Source organism: Cibotium barometz, chromosome 2 (assembly GCF_041138505.1).
Source record: "Cibotium barometz isolate CiBa-2024 chromosome 2, ASM4113850v1, whole genome shotgun sequence".
NCBI classification, from domain to species: Eukaryota; Viridiplantae; Streptophyta; class Polypodiopsida; order Cyatheales; family Cibotiaceae; genus Cibotium; species Cibotium barometz.
In genome coordinates this window covers 57,781,539-57,800,879 of record NC_141047.1, presented here as the reverse complement: position 1 = coordinate 57,800,879, position 19,341 = coordinate 57,781,539, and the positions used below count along the sequence as shown (strand labels likewise).

Here is a 19,341-nt window from a genome sequence, read left to right as displayed (position 1 = left end):
CATGTAAGACACAGAAGAGGAACCCAAAGAAGAACCAGGCAACACCAAAGAACCACGGGATAACAGAACAGCTAAAGAAGCATTCCCTCGATAGAACCCAAAGAGCAGTTACAATTGGAAGTTTTACCAAAGGCAATATGAGAAGACAAATACAGATCTACAAAGGAGAAAACCATGTTCTACTGTCTTAGGTTACTGTCTTAGGAATGAGACCTTACATCCAAAGGAACATGCATAGGTTCCTTCGGAATATCTCCCAAAGACAAGCTTGGAACTGTTGCAAGAGCTTCTGGCGGATCAGGAGTTTCTTGTTTGAGGCGCAGTTCCTCAGTTGCATGCACTAACTCTGCCAGATCCTCCTTTGTCAAGCTTTCCTTAAATTTTCTGAGTATCTCCTTCTCTTGAGATTCATCAATGACTCCCTTCACTGGATCAGGCTGAAAAGCATTTAAGGCAGAACTTCAACTTGAGTGCCTGGACTAATCAAATGCAATGCATCATGCTGCTATCAGTCTCAAAAAATGGCATCCCATTTCTGACAAAACTCAATATTGAAATGGCCATAGGCTAGCACACCAACATACCTGTAATAGAACAGTCACTTTGTGAGGATTGTCAAGCATAAACTTCTGAATCAAAGGAGAAAAGATAGCCTTGGCTCCTTCAGCAGCTATTCTGCCTTTCAATGCTTCCAAAGGTTTCACAAATCTTAAAGGTTCAAATGGATCCCGACCATACAGCCATTTTCCCTACATATCATACCAAAATAGAAGTTCATCGGGATTCGGATGCAAACAAAATCAGCTTACAGACTTCCAGATGATTAGTTATGCGACAAATTCCCAGGCTTGCTCATCACTTCCACCCTCACTGGGCCAAGTTTTCTAGGTGCGAAAGAAGAAAACATCCACAACAAGAAGGAACTGGATGGTCACATCAAAGAAACCCAAGCTAATAACCCTACCATAGAGCGCAGCATGAGAGATAAGCCACGGGGATAGGAGCCAGTGTTATTCTCCCTCAAGGAAAACTCAATCGTATTCATGGAAGCCTCAACAGCTTCAGGTGTAAAACCTTCATCAACAAGCTCTCTCAATTTTGAAATAATTAGATCCTCTGTCTTTGTAATATCCTCTTCCGCAACATTCTTCAGTCCCACACTGAACTGTGGCTGAAGCATATCATCATCCATTCCACCACCGACAAGTGCTTCACCCAGACCACTTTCTAGTAATGCCTTGCGTAAAGGTGCTGCAGGTGTTCCCAGCAGCAGATGATCCAAAAAGCCAAGGCCCAATTCTGTTTCCATATCCAATGGAGTGTCTGCAAGCAACCAGTTCACACAGACCATGTGTTTCTTCTTCAGATCCTCTAAATCACCAGCAGCAAACTTTTCGACCACTCTCTTGGGCTCAGTAAACAGTCTTTGGACCTTCACTTCTGACTCTTTGGCCGCTCCGTTGGCCTCAAACTCATCCAAATAAGCTGCAAAAGTTTTACAGGAGTGATGAAATGGATAATTGCATGCAATCTCCACCATAAAATTTATCAAAGAGACCAGATGCTGGAGATAACATGCATTTTTGAAGTTAAACAAATGCCACCCTCCATAAACAGTCAGCTTAGCTGTTAGCCTGACATCTGTGAAGGAAAAAATAGTAACAAGATATGAAGGGGAAAACTTAGAAATAAGTGAAAGTAAAGAAGTTTAAAAAGAGGAAGACAGGCACGCGGGGAGCAGGGACCTCTCAATCTATCTTGCCAATGCGGGCAATACATTCTTTTACAGCTACTAGCTTCTAACACAAGAAACTGCACCAAAAAGCTACAGTCATGACTGCTTGTGTACGCTGTTGTGTCAAGCCTGCGTGGCATGCAAGCGCATGTACGTATGTGCTCTAGCATAAAGGTGGGCTCATATGGAAACAGGAATAGTGAGATAAAACATACATCACGGGATTGATTATAAAAAAATTACGTATTATACATAATAGCACAATGAAATGTCCATATCTTCATATTGTTGTTGCAGGAGTGCTACCGCTGCAGAGATTTGGTCCCCTTTTAGACAGCATAATCAGAGACTGCCAGCAGAGACTCCAGGATACATAATATTCAAGTCACAGCAGCAAGAGACTACCTGGCACAAGCCAGCCTCTAGGGTGACGTCATAGCAGGAATGGGCTAGATATTTGCCTGTTTACTGGTCCTCTTAACACTTTTATTATATCAATGGCTCTCTCAATAAAGAGCAGATTATGTAAATACCTTTTTCTTTATAGATTTTCCTCATTTCTCTAAAAAACCAGCTCAAAGAAATGGGTATTTAGGAATGGCACAGATGAGGATAAAGTTTTTTTACCATTCCTAAGGCTTGTAAAACAAGTGTTCATCCTAGGACCTAATTAAAGCTTTGGTTCAACCAGACTTGATGTAATCATGAAGCATGAGGAACTACGAGAACAAAACCAACCACTAATCAGGCTTAGCCGTACACTGGGATCATCATCTCCGTAAAACCAGATACGAGCATTGCTTGGATGATAAAACTTTCTATGGAACTCCTGATACACCAAAGAAAATCTGTAATAAGTTTCCCAAGTACAATACAGTCATAAGTCCAGAGAGAACATTTTGTATAACGCACACATACAAAATTCATGCACAAAATTGAAGTCAATACCTGGAATTCACCAAAAGTAAGCTTGGGTATGACTGCTGGATCCCCTCCACTGTCCACACCATAGGTATTGTCAGGAAATACAGCCTGAAAGAAAATGTTGGGAACATTGATCTCTTTAAACAGCCAGCCAAGAGATGATTCATTGTAAGGCACATAAGTATGTCATGGGAAAGTTGGTATAGACTTGACATGAATTTTTGATACTCATATAAGCCCAGTGAGAAAGAGAATAGACTTCCTCCATAGACTTATTAACCATTAAGTACTTCTCATAGATACTCTGGATATTCCCAGTAAGCAATCGAGCCTCTTAACCTTCCTTTTAATTGAAACATAAGATAACCGTCGTTTCTTACAACTCTGACTTGAATCCATTGCTCTAGTAAATTTCACTAGATCACCATTCATAATCCCAAGACTCAAAAAATGTTGCCTCCAAAAAAAAAAAATGTCTCCTTATCCAACCTGCCGAAAAATAATTGGTTGAGGCGGATACTTACTTTATATAATTCCACTATATCATGATTTAAGAGCTATGACTGACCAGGTGAGATTTTCCAGCTCCTCAAAATCATGACTAAAACTATAGCTATAAAGACAAAGGGTATGGCAAGCCCTTGGGCTACTTATCACCATATTGTGAATCAGTCAAGAAAACCACTAAAGAAATGCAAACATTACAAAACGACTCCCTGAAACTGCTTGTGTTACTGATTTTCAGCCTTCAGATGCATAGAAAATATGCTGTCTCAAGCAACCTCTTTTATCTTTCTATGCACTGTGAATATACACAATACCACAGCCTGAGCTGGATCTTCCCCCCACCCCCCCCCCGGGCCTCTGCCTGTGCGACCCTTCGAGCCCGCCTTCGGCCTCCTGTTTCGCGTTGTCTACCACCCCTCCTCCCCTTTCAAGCAGCCCCCGCTTCCCTCAGCCCTAGCTTTCTCCTCCATCCGCCGTCCCCCTGGACCCTCTCTCCTGTGTCTTCTGAGCACATGTTCTACTCTCGGGTTGCTTTTTCTTTTGGGAAGAGAGGGCTTCTCTCGTCTTTTCCTATACACAAGACTCCATGACAGCCGCTCCTTCATCCCCGACCAAAGTTGCCACCCCTTGCCATTTTTCCAAAGCAGACCTCCAGCTCTTGGCTTCTACTGTTGCCTCCCTTGTGGCCACTTCCCTGGTTTGCAAGATCGTAGGGACCACCCCGTGCATCGACAGATCTGGGATCAGGGCAAATTCACTGGTATCCATTTTCTTGGGCTTGTCTACTCTCACGTGGAGTTTGACTCACCCTGCAGCAGCAGATCGAGTGATGCAGCAGAGGCCCATTGCGACATGCCGCACTCAGGCATTTTTCGCTAGATGGCACCATGGCTTCAACCCCGCATCTGATCCCTTGCGGGTGTTTTCAGCTTCCAGTTACACTCTGCTTCCCCAGAGCCTCAGGAAGAGTATCACCCTCTCTTCGTTCAATTGGTAAGGTTTTTGGACAGGTTCTGGAGTCTCCCATGACTGCCACCTCGGTGGTGGCCGACGCAGCTGGGATTCCTTCCATTAGAGTTTGTGTACCTCTCTAGAGGCTCTCCCGCAGGTTATCACACTTCCCAGCTTGCAAAAGGGCCCGTTGCTGTAGTGGGTTTAGTATTCAGGACTCCCCGGCCAGTGTTTCGTGTGTCGGCAGATGGGGAACCTTGCTCGCGTCTGCCCACGCCACCAAGCCGATCAAGGACACCCCCCTCCTCGGGCGAACCTATCACATGCACTCTGCATTGTAGTGCATGGTGACAAGATGGCTCATCATTAGTGCTTCATTGTACCGCAGTAGGACCCTTTAGGATATAATATCGTCGTATGCCATGCCCCATTGTAATCCTCAATCCAGGATATGTCAGGCACAAGCTACGAGGGTCATTCCGCAGCCTTAGAGTGTCATTCAGTCAGTCAAGTCCCTTAACCCACTTGGAGAGAATCATTCATGCATGTAGAGTCAGTAGAAACCGTAGGGTTTACATGAGAAAGCATTCTGCATTTGCATAGCATTCACCCCATATGCATATACATCATTGCAGAAGCATTAGAATATCATTCAAATTTATTCCATAATTTTACCATATTTTCTAGCATTTTACGCATTATTTCAGCATTATTATCATTATTCCACATAAGCAAGTCATGTAGCAATTTATTGCTACAGTAGCTTTATAGCCAGCCGACCAACAGCCTAGTGCACATAAATAGCATCGCTTCATTCCATATCATTCATTCATCTCATCATTCAAGCACAATCGGTTCAACATTCAGCATATTGGATCATCATGAGCATACATCATCAAAACGCAGCATACAGAAATCAGCCAAGGAAGGAGGTGCTTCAGTTCTTTTGTTTTCAGCCTTTGTGCAGTTTTCAGGCATTCATACATCACATCGTTTGCTACAGCCATCACGGTGAAGGTAAACGCAGCTTGTTCATTCATTCATAGTGCATAAACTCAGCCTAGAACAGTCCCAAAGCAGCCCTTCTCTCAGCCTCAGTTTGCAGCCTTCCTACATTCCATTGGAAGAGTGCATTGGCATTGAGATCAGTCATCATTGGTGCTTCTACAGCCGGGTACAGTTCAGCCCGACTCTTGGTCTTTCAAAGGTCTTGTATTTGGCTAATCTACAGTCCAAAGTCAGTCTTGCATTCATTCTCTTCAAAGATAATAAAGCAAATACTCCTAGCAATAGGAGGGGGCCTTTAGTGGGTAATTCGGGACCCAATAAGGTGTACAGATCTACCCACTCCCAGCCCCTACACAGCAGGGAATTACTCTCCAGAGAGCAGAGACACTCAGAGCCCGCAGGAGACAGAGGACACTTGGCTTTAGGACACCACGCCTCTACCAGAGAGAGATGACAGAGATCAGAGCTCAGTTTCACAGGGGGGGTGCGGAGCGACTGGCTCGCTTCAGACAGAGCCAGGCATGTTCTTCAAGGAGCTATGGAAACCCCCTTCATTGATGTATACCATTTTATACCCCCGATATGGTACAGGATGGAGCTAGCTAGGTTGCATATCATGATTGTATACTCCATGCATATAGCTTTGCATTCTCCTAGTAGTAGAGCTCCATCCCCTCCCCCACTCATTGTATTTATTGCACACCCAGATTCAGCTTTTTAGTTCAGTACTTTTTCATTTTGTTGGGATGACAGAGGATACCCCACACAGGTACACTGATTTGTCTCATAGGCCGAGTTCGGTCTTTTGGAAGACGTTAATAAAATCTTTCTTTCTTTCTCTCTCTCATCTCTTAAATTGTGAAGTGATAAAGTGGATTGCTAAAGACTCGCAAAACTCGGGATAAAGAAGACGGTGTGAGACTTTGTGTGACAGGATCATTCCTCTATGCATAATTCCACTGCATGTTACATTGGTATCAGATTCAGCTTGTCCACACACACCGCATCCTAGCATGAGAGCATCCTTGGATGGTCATACTTCACTCCGGCACGACCACCGACTTCAGTAACACGTCTACATAAGAGAGTACACATCAACAGAAAGACATCTCCCTCGAAGGGGACCATGCTCTTCCGCCTACTACAAATACCATAGCTCTACTCCGAGCACAGACCCAGCTTCTCATGAAGCGTCTCCAACTCTTGGAGGCAACAGTAGCAAAACCCACTCCACCAACTACCCCCGACTTCATCTTCCTGTTCTTTCAGATGGAGCAACAAAGATGAGAGGATGAGGCCAGACGGCAGGAAGAAAAAGCTGAAGCAGAAGCAAGAAAACAACGAGACAAAATAGACAAACAAGACTATGAGGAAGCCCCATGCAAGCTTGATGAAGACTGGCATCAGGCTGAACTCGCTGCTCGGGCGAACCAACGAGAGCCCGATCGAGAGAGAATGTTACTCGAACACCAGCGGAAAAAGGAGGCCATGCATCTGAAATTTCAGCACACCCTCTCTCCACTTTCCCCACCCATAGGTGCCACCAGCCAGAATCCCATGACATCAACAACCGTCATCCGAACTCAATCAAATTTTAGTAAGTATGATGGTAAGTGTAATCATTTAGCTATCAATCAATTTATTCATCAGTTTAATGCATATTTTCCATTGGCAAAGCTAACAGATCCTCAAGACAAAGTCCACGTAGCGGCTTCCCACCTTACGGATGAGGCAATCACTTGGTCGCATTGGTCTAGTATCCATACAGACCAGATCACAGGTGTCACAGCTTTTCGCTTGGATACCTTTATCCATGACCTAAAGACCGAATTTCTCCCTCCCCAATATTTGACCAACCTGGCAGATGAGTTCTATGGACTCAAACAGAACGGGACACCCATGCTTCAGTTTTCCGGTAAGGTTATCACTTTCATTCGTGGATTAGATCCTAACATCCGGTTCACACTTCGTAACTTTGAATCCAACACATATGACCAGGCTTTGACTCTCGCTCAAAATGAAGAAATGAGGTTGAACAGAGGCAACCCAAAACAACCGCAGTCTAGTACCAAACCCCAACCGAGGAAGGGTACTCCGTTTTCTAAAGACACTAACAGTTCTAGCTCTAGTTCAGGGGGTAAGGAATCCAAGCCTAAGAAAACCCCCGAGGAAAAGGCTAAAGCAGGCACTGGAGACGCAAAGGAAGTATTAGTCAGAAAACCGATGTTTCTACTGTCATACCATTGGGCATGGTAAGAAGGATTGTCAGAAATGGCAAGCGGAGCAAGCCTCCAAAGAGCCTTCCTGCTTAGATTGGTGGCAAGTTCATGGCTTCCAAGAAGAATTCCAGATTGCTGCAAGAAATTTGAAGCTCACGATCGATCTGCTCCTGCGAGCTCCGCCTCATCCCCCTCCCGTCTACCTTCCCCCTGCTGCTTCTCGCCGTCGCGCCCCCCCCTCTCCCCCCCCCCGCCTGTCCCCCGCCATCTCCTCCGCCTCTCTCCCCCCCCCGCCTCCTTCCTCGCTTCCTCCCCCGCCTTCTCCTCCGCTTCGCAGCTCTTCCCCCCGCCTTCTCCCTCACCTCCCCCTCCGTCTCACCCCTCCTCCCACCGCTAGCTCCCCCGCCTCAGCTCCCCCCTCCCCCCCCCCGCTCCGCCCCCGCTATCCTCTCTCCTTCCGCCTCTCCGTTTCCTCGTAGGGCTGTGTCCCTCCCGTTGGTGACCCCGGTCTCTGGCCTTTTCCCTCTGGAGGACTCCATGGAAGCCGCTCCGACTACCCCTGCCGATTCCGGTCTCCGTCTAGAGTTCACAGATGCAGATCATCAGTTGTTTGTTTCCACAGTATCCGCTCTTGAGGCCTCCTCCTTGGTCTGCAAGATAGTGGGTAGCCGTCCGATGCGGAGAGAGCTTTGCGACCTTCTGCAAGGCAGCCTCGTTGGCGTGCCTGCCAAGATCGTCAGCGTCGATTTTTTGGGACGTGGCTACTACCAGGTGGATTTCGAGTCCCTCGGAGCCCCATTGCCCTCCGCTCATCCCGGGCGTTCCTGGCGCGATGGACTCACGGTTTCGACCCCGCTTCTGACCCGCTGGCAGGCGCGACAGGTTTCCCCATCACTATCTGCTTTCCTGGACTCCGCAGGGAGTACTTGCCCCTCTTGTCATCCATTGGCAAGGCGTTCGGGCAGGTGGTGGAGACGCCTCAGACAGCGGCTTCAGTGATAGCTCGAGCAGCAGGACTCCCGGCCATTCGAGTTGTGGTTCCGTCACCGGAGTCCCTCCCGAAGACGATCCTCCTCCCTTGTCTTTCTAGAGGACATCTGATACAGCGCGTGGAGTATTCGGGCCTCCCCGGCCAGTGCTACATCTGTCGGGAGATGGGCCACCTCGCACGCGCCTGTCCCCGCAAGGGGGTTCATCCTTCACGCTCTGACGCCTCTGGACCCCCTTCAGGAGGTCCGAGGGGTGGCCATCCACCTCAGAGACCGGACATCCCTGGCTCGTCTCAGCAGGCGCCATCTTCTGACGAGCAGGCCCCGGTGGAGGATGCCGCGCAGACCCAGGAGGCTGGCGGATGGCAGGAGGTTCGTCGGCGGAAACGCCCGGCCCGCAGGGACCGTCGCAGACGCCAGCAGGCAGCACAGGCTGGCGGACAGGCTGGCGGACAGGCGACTCCGACTGGCGTCCAGGCACCTACCCGCACTTATGCTCCAGTCAGGGATAGGCGACCAGCAAGTCCCACCCCGATGGACGAGGATTCAGTCTCAGTGCCCGTTGAGGCCGCCGGTGGAGCCCCCCACGTGGAGACTCCGTTCCCGCCTCCCCTCTCGGGGGGCCCCGCCCCCTCCATGGAGCAGATTCCTGAGGATCCCGGGCCGCACTCTGCGACCCCCGGCCCCTCTTCCCCTCACTCGGAGAGCACTCCTTCCACCCCCCCTCTCTCCCCTCTCCCCCCCCATCCCCCCCCTCCCGCCTCCCCCGGCGGCCCTCCCTGACACCTCTCCTCTGGCAGATGCCTCTCAATCCTCTCCTCGCTCTCCCCCCTCCTCTCCGCGAGCCACCATCCCTCCCTCGGCCTCTCCAGGATACTCCTCCAGACCACCCACTGCCCCGGGGCAGCGCAGCTGGGTAGGCCAGAGTTCAGTTCAGCGGCTGTTCCACCGCCACTCCGGGCCGGTGGAGATGGCGATCCTAGCTTCGCCCACCACAGAGTTCTCTCCAGCCTCCCCTGGGGGGCCCCCGCGAGTGATGGGGCTCCCAGTGGATTACGGTTTTTTCAGGTGTCTCCAGCTGGATGCTGGCCCGTTCGAGACACTGGTCGCGCCCTTGCGAGTTTGCGTGGTGTGCCATCCCTCTCGTTCTCCTTCAATGGTGAGCAGCATGGTGGCCTTCTCCTTTCCTCTCAGTGTTGCCCCAGACACAGCATGGGATTGCAACTCTGTAGAGGAAGTTTTGCGTGATCAGATACTGGAGTTTTCTCACCTCTTCAGTGACTTGGGGCTCACGGACCTATTGCAGACCCGATTACACTCAGCCCGCATGAGCTTGTTTGGTATAGGAGATTGGCGGGCGGATCCGGTCCACACCTCAGTTGAGGCGGTGCTACTGATTCTCCTCCACGCCGCCCCGAGGATGCAGCCTACCTTTAGATACATATATGCAGAGGATTGGTCTCACGCCTATGCCCTGGACAGGGCGAAGGTGGAGTGGGGCTGGACACAGAGACAGGTCACCCTCTTTTTGGAGAGACTCCGCACCCGGACAGACAGTGACTATTCTCCCTCCAAGCCGGCGCCCAAGACTCACAGAGTGGAGGGCAGCTCATCCGGGCCGGCTGAGAGGGGTGAGCCAGTGGCGGCTACTTCACCTGCCATAGCTCATCCATGAGGATCCTCTCATGGAACATCCAGGGTCTTGGTGGACCTCGCTGCTACATTGGTCGGGGGAGACTTTGCCAGGAGATCCAGAGGGCTCTCGTTGGAGGACCCATAGATATCCTTTTCATCCAGGAGCACCACCTTTCTGCCGGGCGTACCCGTACCTGCGGGAAGATCTTGCCAGGTAGGAGTCACACTTTTTGGTCACCGGCATATGGCTCCCAGAGGAACCAGGGTGGAGTATGCATCTCAATCAGCGAGCAGCTTCTATCCGAGGTTGTGGATTCTGGCACTCTGGTCCAGGGTTGAGCGCAGTGGATCATCCTTCGGGTTGGGGAAGACCGCATTGGCTTCCTCAACTTCTACGCCCCTAATGGGGCGACCGGGAGAGCTGAGTTCTGGAGCACCATTAGGCAGTCCCTCCCCATGGCAGACCATTGGTGCCTAGGGGGGGATTGCAACATGCTGGAGGATGCAGAGGACAGGATGGGGGGCAGCCAGGAGACCATTCATGGGCCGGAGCTCGCTGCCTGGGAGGAACTAGTGCTGCAGGTGAGAGGCCAGGATCCGTGGACTCTCTCGGAGTTTGGCAGGTTGCAGGGGAGTTTATCTTTCTCGCGCTCGGATAGACGGGCCACAGGAGTTAACCTTTCCCGCATCGACAGGTTTTACATTGATGAGTGGGCTTGCGATAGAGGTGGCACTGTGGGTATACTTGCAGGCTCCTCGTTCTCAGACCACTTTCCAGTGCTTCTCAAGATCGAGGACCCTACGAGAGGAGAGCGAGGCCAGAGCGTCCGGATTCCAGATTGTCTCATAGAGGAGCCCGAGATTGCGACCAGAGTTGAGCAAGTCTGGCAGGAGCTTCAGTTCCGGAGAGGATCGGCAGCCAGCGATCTTGACAGGGGTTTGCAGGAGATCAGTAGGATGCTCAGACAGGCTGCCCTGGACCGTCTGGAGGCTTTCAGAGAGCAGGAGAGGAGCCTGCGGAGGAGTCTAGCTTCCCTTCAGAGACTTCAGGAGAGGGATCCTACGAGCCCTTGGATTTTAGAGCAGATGGAGTCAGCTCGCACAGAGATCAGATCCATCGAGGAGAGGAGGGTGGAGTTCCGATTCCATGCTCGGGCTTCTTTTTGGACACAGGCTGGAGACAGAGTGACTCGAGATTTCTTTGAGGCGACAGGGCCTCGCTTCAAACGAGAGGGTCTCAGGCGTCTTCGGCAGGCTGATGGCTAGGTAGTGGTGGATCCCCCCAGAGTTCGGGCGATCGCCACAGATTTTTACAGGGATCTGCTCTCTGCTGAGCCAGCAGATGACAGGGTGAGAGAGGCTCGGGAGGCAGTCTGGAGCTTCACGAGACCGGTTGTGCCGGCCCATTTGCAGCACTCCCTTCTCTCCCCCTTCTCGGATACGGAACTGGAGGCGGCTCTTCAGGCACTTCCTCGGGGCAAATGCCCAGGAGAGGACGCTCTCTCAGTGGCTTTCTTCCAAAGGTACTGGGGTCTCTTGCATAGGGGTTTCAGATTGGCATTCCAGGAGATCATGGAGTCGGGAGACATGCCGGACAGCATGGCAGAGGGGTTGATTCACTTGATCCCCAAAGAGGGAGGAGACAGACTGGAGATTAGACAGTGGAGACCGATCACCTTGTTAGGCACGGCCTACAAGGTCCTAGCTAAGGCGGTCAGCAGGCGGCTTCAGCTTCACCTTCCGGACATCATCCACTCCACGCAGACAGGCTTCATCCAGGATAGGAGCATCCTGGATAACATCTTCTCTTTCTGGGAGGCTACGGCTTTGGCTAGATTTCGGCAGGAGGATCTGGCAGTGCTCCTTCTCGCCTTCGAGAAGGCATATGATCGGGTGGACTGGGCCTTCTTGGAAGGCACTATGGAGAGAATGGGCTTCCCCCCTCAGTGGATCCGTGGGGTCTCTGCACTCTACACATCGGCTCATATCCAGGTGCTGATACAGGGCGTGCGCGGAGAGAGGTTCCAGCTCTCGCGCTCGGTGCGGCAGGGGTGCCCCTTGGCGCCCTTTCTTTTTCTTTTTGTGGCGGAGGCCATGAGCACTTTCTTGACGGCACAGGATACAGGTTTGCGGGGCCTCCAGCTCCCCATCCGCACCTCGGAGGAGCTCCTAGACTCGGAATTTTGCGGATGACACTGCTGTCTATCTTCAGGGAGGGGAGGAGAACCTCCGCCACTTCGCCTCAGCCATGGACAGGTTTTGCAGAGCTTCCGGCGCTTTGATCAACTGGCACAAGTCGTGTGGGTTGTGGGTCAGTTCTGTGCCCCCCCCTCGACTTGGAGGCCAGTTGATGGGTTTCAGTGGCTGCCCCCCGGCACTACAGTGCGCTATTTGGGATGCTATGTGGGCATTGACATATCTCCGGAGCAGCAGATAGCCCCCCTTCTTCTGAGCATTCAGAAGAAGCTTCTGTATTGGAGTACCGCTCGTTTATCTCTAGCTGGCCGAGTGGTTGGGGCCAACCAGGTTCTGCTTGCTACCATGTGGTACATCACTTCTTGTTGGGCCTTCTCTCGGACGTGCATTGGCCAGGTGCAGAGGCTCATCAGGAACTTTCTTTGGTCCGGTGGCAACGGGCGGCCCGCCAGGGCCAAGGTGGCATGGGCTGTGATCACTCAGCCGAGGGAGAGAGGCGGCCTGGGCATAGTTGATCCTATTTGTCAGAGCCGAGCTTTGCTTGGCAAGTTGGTGGTTCGTGGCCTCCTACCAGGCGCTGAGCCGTGGAAGGAGTTTCTTGTTTCCAGGATTCTCAGCCGCACTCCTTCTCTTAGCGGCCCTTGGACCCCCAGCATCAGGTGGATCTTTACAGAGCAGCGATCCAGAGGAGTGGGCCTTGGCTTCGAGGAGCGTTTTGCAGCTAGCCTTCTGAGGGCCTGGGAGCATCTGAGGCCGTCACTCTTCCAGACTCCCCCGGGCACCGATGAGGAGCGCCTGAGGCAGCCATTGATCTGGAACCCCTTGATCCGACTTCCCAGTGGTCATATGGTTGGATCGCGATCTCACGTGTCGTGGGGCCCGTTGAGCTCCGGCCCAGCCCAGTCCCTAGATGACTGGATATGTTTTCAGCAGCTGCCTCTTGAGGTTCAGGAGAGGAGACTCAGCGGGATGAGGGGCAGAGAGTTGATGAGGCAGGACATTGAGGCGGCCATCCCCCGGGAGTGGCGGACTCCAGTACAGGACCCTCCACCTCCACAATGGATGGGCGTCTTTACTCGGCATGAGATCCTTCTAGCGGTCTGCGGCTCAGCAGAGAGTCGCCCCACTCACCTTCGAGGTGGGAGAGGGAGGCCAGCTTCAGAGGACCCGACTAGATTTGGATGAGTTCCAGGGTTGTATCTTTCAGAGGGTGCGGGTGGTCGGCTTTCATCAGAGACAGTGGCATGTAGACCCCTCACCGGCCTCGATAGGGGAGGACTATTCTTGGAGATTATGGGCTTGGGACAGCAGGCCCCTTATTCGCCTTCAGTGGGATCCAGGCGAGTGGCTTTGGCGAGATCCCTACTCGGCCCCTACCAGCCCAGGCACCCCCTTTTTTCAGTACACAGCGAGGCTGGGGCGGCGGATCCAGAGGCACAGGATAGCGGGCACCCCAGCGGCGGCCGAGCATTGGCGGCGACAGGGGCTCTCCCCTGCCTTCCTTAGGGACTTCTGGCAGCGCCTTTGGGCCAGCTTCCGGCCCCGGAAGGTGACGCTTTTTCTCTGGCTTACAGCGCATAGAGAACTAGCTGTGGGGGCTTGGCTAGCCTTTGGCAGACACCCAGCGTCCTGCCCTCGGTGCGGCCATGCACAGGAGTCGCAGCGGCACTGCTTATGGGATTGCCCACAGGCACAGCAGGTCTGGCAGCGCGCTCTCAGGATGGTTTTTGCAGGCTCGCCAGGTGAGATGATGGTGACGTGGGGTGCGGTGGCTTGGGCCACGGACAGCGGCCCGGCCCTTGGATACGAGGACGTCCCTGGCAGTGTGACCATCCAGGTCTCTGACAGGGCGATGGCGGTGGTTCCGACGCCAGACTTCTCTTCGACAGTCTCCCAGGAGGGGGACGGGCACAGATGGGAGATGATCAGCAGCATGACGGCTTGGCACATATGGAGAGCCCGATGCAGGGAGGCCATAGACCGCCAGGCGACTCCACCGGCGGAGGTCATACAGGCTCTCTGGGTGGATATCATTCACACCTTGAGAGGACACTGGGGGAAACTTCAGGGCGACTCGGATCGCATGAGAGGTCGCCGCAAGGCGTTCCTCCGCACTTGGCAGCCTGGCCCTTTCCTCATCGCGAGGGGCGAGGATGTCACTTGGCACTACAGGCCTCCAGTTTGGCTCTTCTCACCTCCCGCATGTACTACTAGGTAGCCCCCCCCAGAGAGCGGCCAGCCCACGGGGGTGGAGCTCCGGTGTTCACTGTGTTTTTTATCCCTCCTTGTGAGGTGAGCTTTGTAGCCTTATGGCGTTTTCTCATTAACTAATAGAAGGATCATTTTTCCAAAAAAACAAAAAAAAAAAAGAACCAAGTAGTCTGCCAAGATTAGATCCTAACATCTGGTTTACAGTTCGTAACTTTGAACCCAACACATATGACCAGGCTTTGACTCTCGCTCAAAATGAAGAAATGAGGTTGAACAGAGGCAACCCAAAACAACCGCAGTCTAGTACCAAACCCCAACCGGGGAAGGGTACTCCATCTTCTAAAGACACTAAGACAGACAACAGTTCTAGCTCTAGTTCAGGGGGTAAGGAATCCAAGCCTAAGAAAACCCCTGAGGAAAAGCCTAAAGCAGGCACTGGAGACGCAAAGGAAGTATCAGTCGGAAAACCGATGTTTCTATTGTCATACCATTGGGCATGGTAAGAAGGATTGTCAGAAATGGCAAGCGGAGCAAGCCTCCAAAGAGCCTTCCTGCTTAGATTGGTGGCAGGTTTATGGCTTCCAAGTAGTCCGTCAATAACTGAGAGTACTTGTCACAAACAGGGACGTGGTTATACAGAATTAAGTACTGAAATCACAAGATTTATCATCCTTTGATCATTGCCATATCCCACATACATAGCCATAACAATTGATTATGCAATGTGGAAGTACTGAAAAGAAATGATACTGCACTAGGGACCAGAAGATGGGTTGGTCCCCCCCCCCCCCCCCTTTGAAGGATACGTACTGCCCTAAGGGAGTAAGAATTTTACAAGTACATAAAACGGGTGGATTGGCCCAGCCATACACCACCGTTCCTTCCAAAATGATTGAACATGAAAACAACTTACAAAAACCATATTTGCCCACTAGTAGCCCAGCTACAAGCTAGCAATATGGTGCCCAACACCCTTCACTAAGATTGTCTAGCAATCCCGATTTCTGCAAATGTAGCTTAACTTCAATGAGATCAACCATCTAGTGGTTGAAAATCAGCCTTAGGAGAATGCCCAGCACTTCCCAAGGGTTCTCCCGTATAGAACTTGTAGCAACCGGAGACAAGATGATTCTTCCACAGCTTCAATCTTTAGAATTTGTCTTCTTCTTCTTCTTCTAACTTGAATAGAGACTTTCAATTCTGAAAATCAGAATTCAGCCAGCTTCTAAGTATTTTGGAGAGGAATTGCTGAAAAGAATACTCTACAATAATTGTATTCTTGAATGAGGCTGGAAATCTGAATTTATTGAGTTCTATTCAGCCTAGAAGGAGGCACCTACAAGAAGAGAAGAAGTGGAGGTTATTGCTCATGAAAAGATGTGGTAGGGAGAGGTTTGTGCAAGACTTTTGGATCAAAGAATGGCTATTAGCAAAGTAGCAACTCGTGTAGCAAAAAGAGGAGGAAAAGTTTACTTTTATCTTTTTCTTTTGAGTACTCTTTTAGAGAAAAGTGAGCTTGCATGATTTACTTTTAAGTAAAGTTAGCTTGCATGGCACACTTTTAGGTGCATGAAGAGATAAAGCATTGCATGATGCATGCATGTAGCTCAAAAATCTTGCATGTCGCATGCATGAGGGTTTCTGACCATGCATGTCGCATGCATAGAGGTTTCTCATCATGGAGAAGAAGTTTATCAACCATACCTAGCTAGACTATCATGCATGCATACATGGAGATAGAAAATCCACATAAGAGTGGACTGCCTTCAAAATGCCAATTATTCCTGTACAAATCCATCAATACAAGTCAATTGAAGACAGGTTATGCAACATACTAACCCATGGGTGCAATCCAGGCGTCCCCAGATCTATGAGCTTCTCATGCAATAAAATACAAGCATTGTCCAAGCAAACAAAACAATACACGCAAATAAAAATAAGCCATGCACACAAGTGTATGCATTTAAACACATATTTTAGAAGAAACCCCATCTATTTATATGTACTTGATATTTACAAGGGCTATGGTATTTGACTCCCCAAGATCCATCAAATATCCATGGCATTATGTATTGCATTTGGTTCTCCAAGATCCACCAAATGCTTAGCATGCTTCTATGCAGCCAGAATCTCGTAGATACAGCTAGCATACACATACATGGGAAGCTTAACCATAAACATTCCATGGCTACATGTAGCGTCCAACACCCATGTCCATGGATAATAGAGAATTTACAATATGAATCCCGAGAAATTAGGGAGTAGTTACAGTACTCTTGAAAGAATTCTTCGTCTAGCCAAACTGCTTCGTGGGTTCCTCAATCTCGGAACTTCGTGTAGAATATGACGGAGCCTTTGACCGGAACCATGCTTCCAACGATGAAGAAGGATCTGCTCAAGCTCAATGACTTCTGATTCATCTACCACATATGGTTGTTGTTCATCTGAAACATCAAACACTTCTGGTCCAACATATGGTTTTAGCCAAGAAACATGGAAAACGTCATGCATCGTCCAACTGTTAGGCAACTTCAATTTCATGGAGACATCACTTAACTTTTGAACTATAGAAAAGGGTCCAAAACTATGGAAAGAAAGCTTAGGACAACGTTTGCCCACTTGTTTCAATCTCTTTTTCATGATATGCAAATAGACCCTATCCCCTTCCTTGAGGTGGGCATCTCGTCTAGACTTATTTGCCTGTCTGTGAACTGAATAATGGCCAGGCTTAGAATTGAGGGCCAAACTGGATTGAGTACCAAACTCTATGGAATCAACATTGCTATCCAAGTCTTTTCCAGAGATCTTGAGAATGGTAGACTCCTGCATGGTCTGGATGCTTGTCTCCACCGGGTTATGCTGACCAGGGATGTACTTGATCGTTCCTCCAAACTGGTGGAAGAGCTGACCTTGTCTGGTGTGTCGATCACTCCACTGGACACTCGGCATCGTCTAGAGCCCCTGAAGTGCTTAGTAGTCTGTTTTGATTGTGAAAACTCGTCCATAAACAACATGCTTCCAATGTTTGAGTGTTGTGATCATTGATTGCTTTTCAAGCTTGCCCTTGAAAGTCTTGCAAAGACGATAGGGAAACTTGCTAGGAGGTTCTGCCCTAGGGACCAAATCAATAGGATGATCCTTAGGACAAGAGGGTGGGATACTGGGTGGGAGATTGTCATTAAACAAAACGTTGGAATGAGAAAGGAGATCTGCCAACTAAGGGACTGAAGAAGAAGATGAGACAGCTGTTTATCGATGAGATAGAAGCTGTCTGAGCATGAACAGAAATCAATGCTCCTTCCGTTCCCTTGTGGATAGTTCGTCGGGCCTGGAGATGAGAAATCAAGGAATGCCAAGAACGTTCCTATCCCCACGAATCATGACAGACTCAGGAAAACCTTTAGAGATAATAAAAGTGTCATGCCCCCAATTGGAAATGGGTTCATATTGGCGAAACCACTAGATTCCTAAAATCATGTCACACCCCAAAAGAGGCGAGAGAATGAAATCTCGCTGGAATGAGGCCTTTTGAACTTGAAAAGGAAACTGGTGTGCCTTTTGAGAAATGTCGATGCGGAGACCAGTGTAAACCCGGCTACCTCCAAATGAAAGGGCACTAAGGTACACAGCTCATGTTGGTAGCCAACTGGGGAGAGATGGCGTCCTCAGAACTACCCATGTCAAAAAGGACTATGAACTACCAGCCCTTGGCACAGCCATAAGCTCGGATCAGGCTTTTCTGTGTGGTTGTAGCCTCACCCTCCACCTTAGCATGAAGCCCCACGGATGGCAAGGGGTGCATAGAAGGTAAGAGCTGAACCGCATTGGTGGAATCAGGCGGGTCTGGAGGAGTGGGAGTACTTTGGCAACTTGAATGTACATACATGTACTATATCTACGAATAAGTATGTGCAGTACATTGGTACAGTGTAGGGCTTTTTCATAGTATAGTGCCCACCGCCCAACTTGAGGCCCATGTTCTTTACAGCCTAAGCCTAGTACCTACAGGGTGCAGACCAGCCCACGGTGTCACTTTCAGCAAAAAAGTCTCAAATTTTTTATTAGAAAAAAAGAGTGAGAATGATAGGCCAGTTTCTTACGCCATTTTATCATACGATAGCAAACGTTTGCTTCACCAATCAGACGAGTATGATATAAACTATGGTTCCAGGCAAGTACACTAGGTACTAGACCCAATGGAACACCAATCCTCCAGGCATTTCCGGGCATGTACACACAAGCACAAGTCCCAACAGAAAGCCAAGACCACAGTATCACATGAGTGGCATCAATCCCTAGCATTTGCAACTGCGAGAGACTCCAATCCAATGTGAATACATAATGAGAAAGCACGGGTGGACCAGTTGGGTGGCCAAATGGTGACAACAACACCTACAAAATCCTTGCCAAAGCCGTCAGCCACTGTCTGCAGCCTCATCTCCTAAATCTGATTCATGAAACACAAACGACTGATATCATTCATACCCTCCGCGGTCAATGGGGGAAGCTTCATGGCGGGTCAGACCGCATGCATATATGGTGAGAAGCCTTCCTGCGCACATGGCGCACCGGTCCCTTTCTCACTGATTGGGCGGGCAGATTACTTGGCATTACAGGCTGCCGGTTTGGCTCTTCACCCCGCACCCCCGCCCCCCTTGTATGAGGTAGTTTCCCTCCGAGATCGGCCAGATATGGAGGGAAACACCCCTCCCCAGTTTGTTTTTGGCCTCCTATGAGGGTTCTGAGCATGTACATCTAGCTTTGGGCTGCTATGTTTTAACTAATAGAAGGATCTCTTTCCAAGAAAAAATATATATAAGACTACCTTTGTCCATGTGTATTGAAGTGTAAAGGAGAGAATGCTCAATGCTCTTCGAATTGATGTGTTTAACCAACAGTGGTATGTCATAACCAACATCGGTATGTCTTCATTACATTAACAAGCAGGCTGCTCTTTCTTGTTTGC

General features: G+C 50.0%; 1 protein-coding gene across 4 annotated transcripts in view; it reads right to left on the bottom strand.

Annotated features, from left to right (window-relative positions):
* Positions 1-19,341, bottom strand: part of LOC147641259 (presequence protease 1, chloroplastic/mitochondrial-like) — a 60,259-nt gene that overhangs the window by 20,819 nt on the left and 20,099 nt on the right. For all 4 annotated transcript variants that reach the window (XR_015269132.1, XM_086819795.1, XM_086819804.1 and 1 more), the window contains exons 7-11: positions 2,684-2,767; positions 2,474-2,564; positions 965-1,485; positions 585-749; positions 219-437 (exon numbers count right to left, since the gene is read on the bottom strand). Coding sequence is in view for 3 of the 4 variants with exons in the window: in XM_086819795.1 (XP_086675921.1) it covers positions 219-437; positions 585-749; positions 965-1,485; positions 2,474-2,564; positions 2,684-2,767 (1,080 nt within the window). In the remaining variant the exon portion in view is untranslated. The remainder of the gene's footprint in view (positions 1-218; positions 438-584; positions 750-964; positions 1,486-2,473; positions 2,565-2,683; positions 2,768-19,341) is intronic.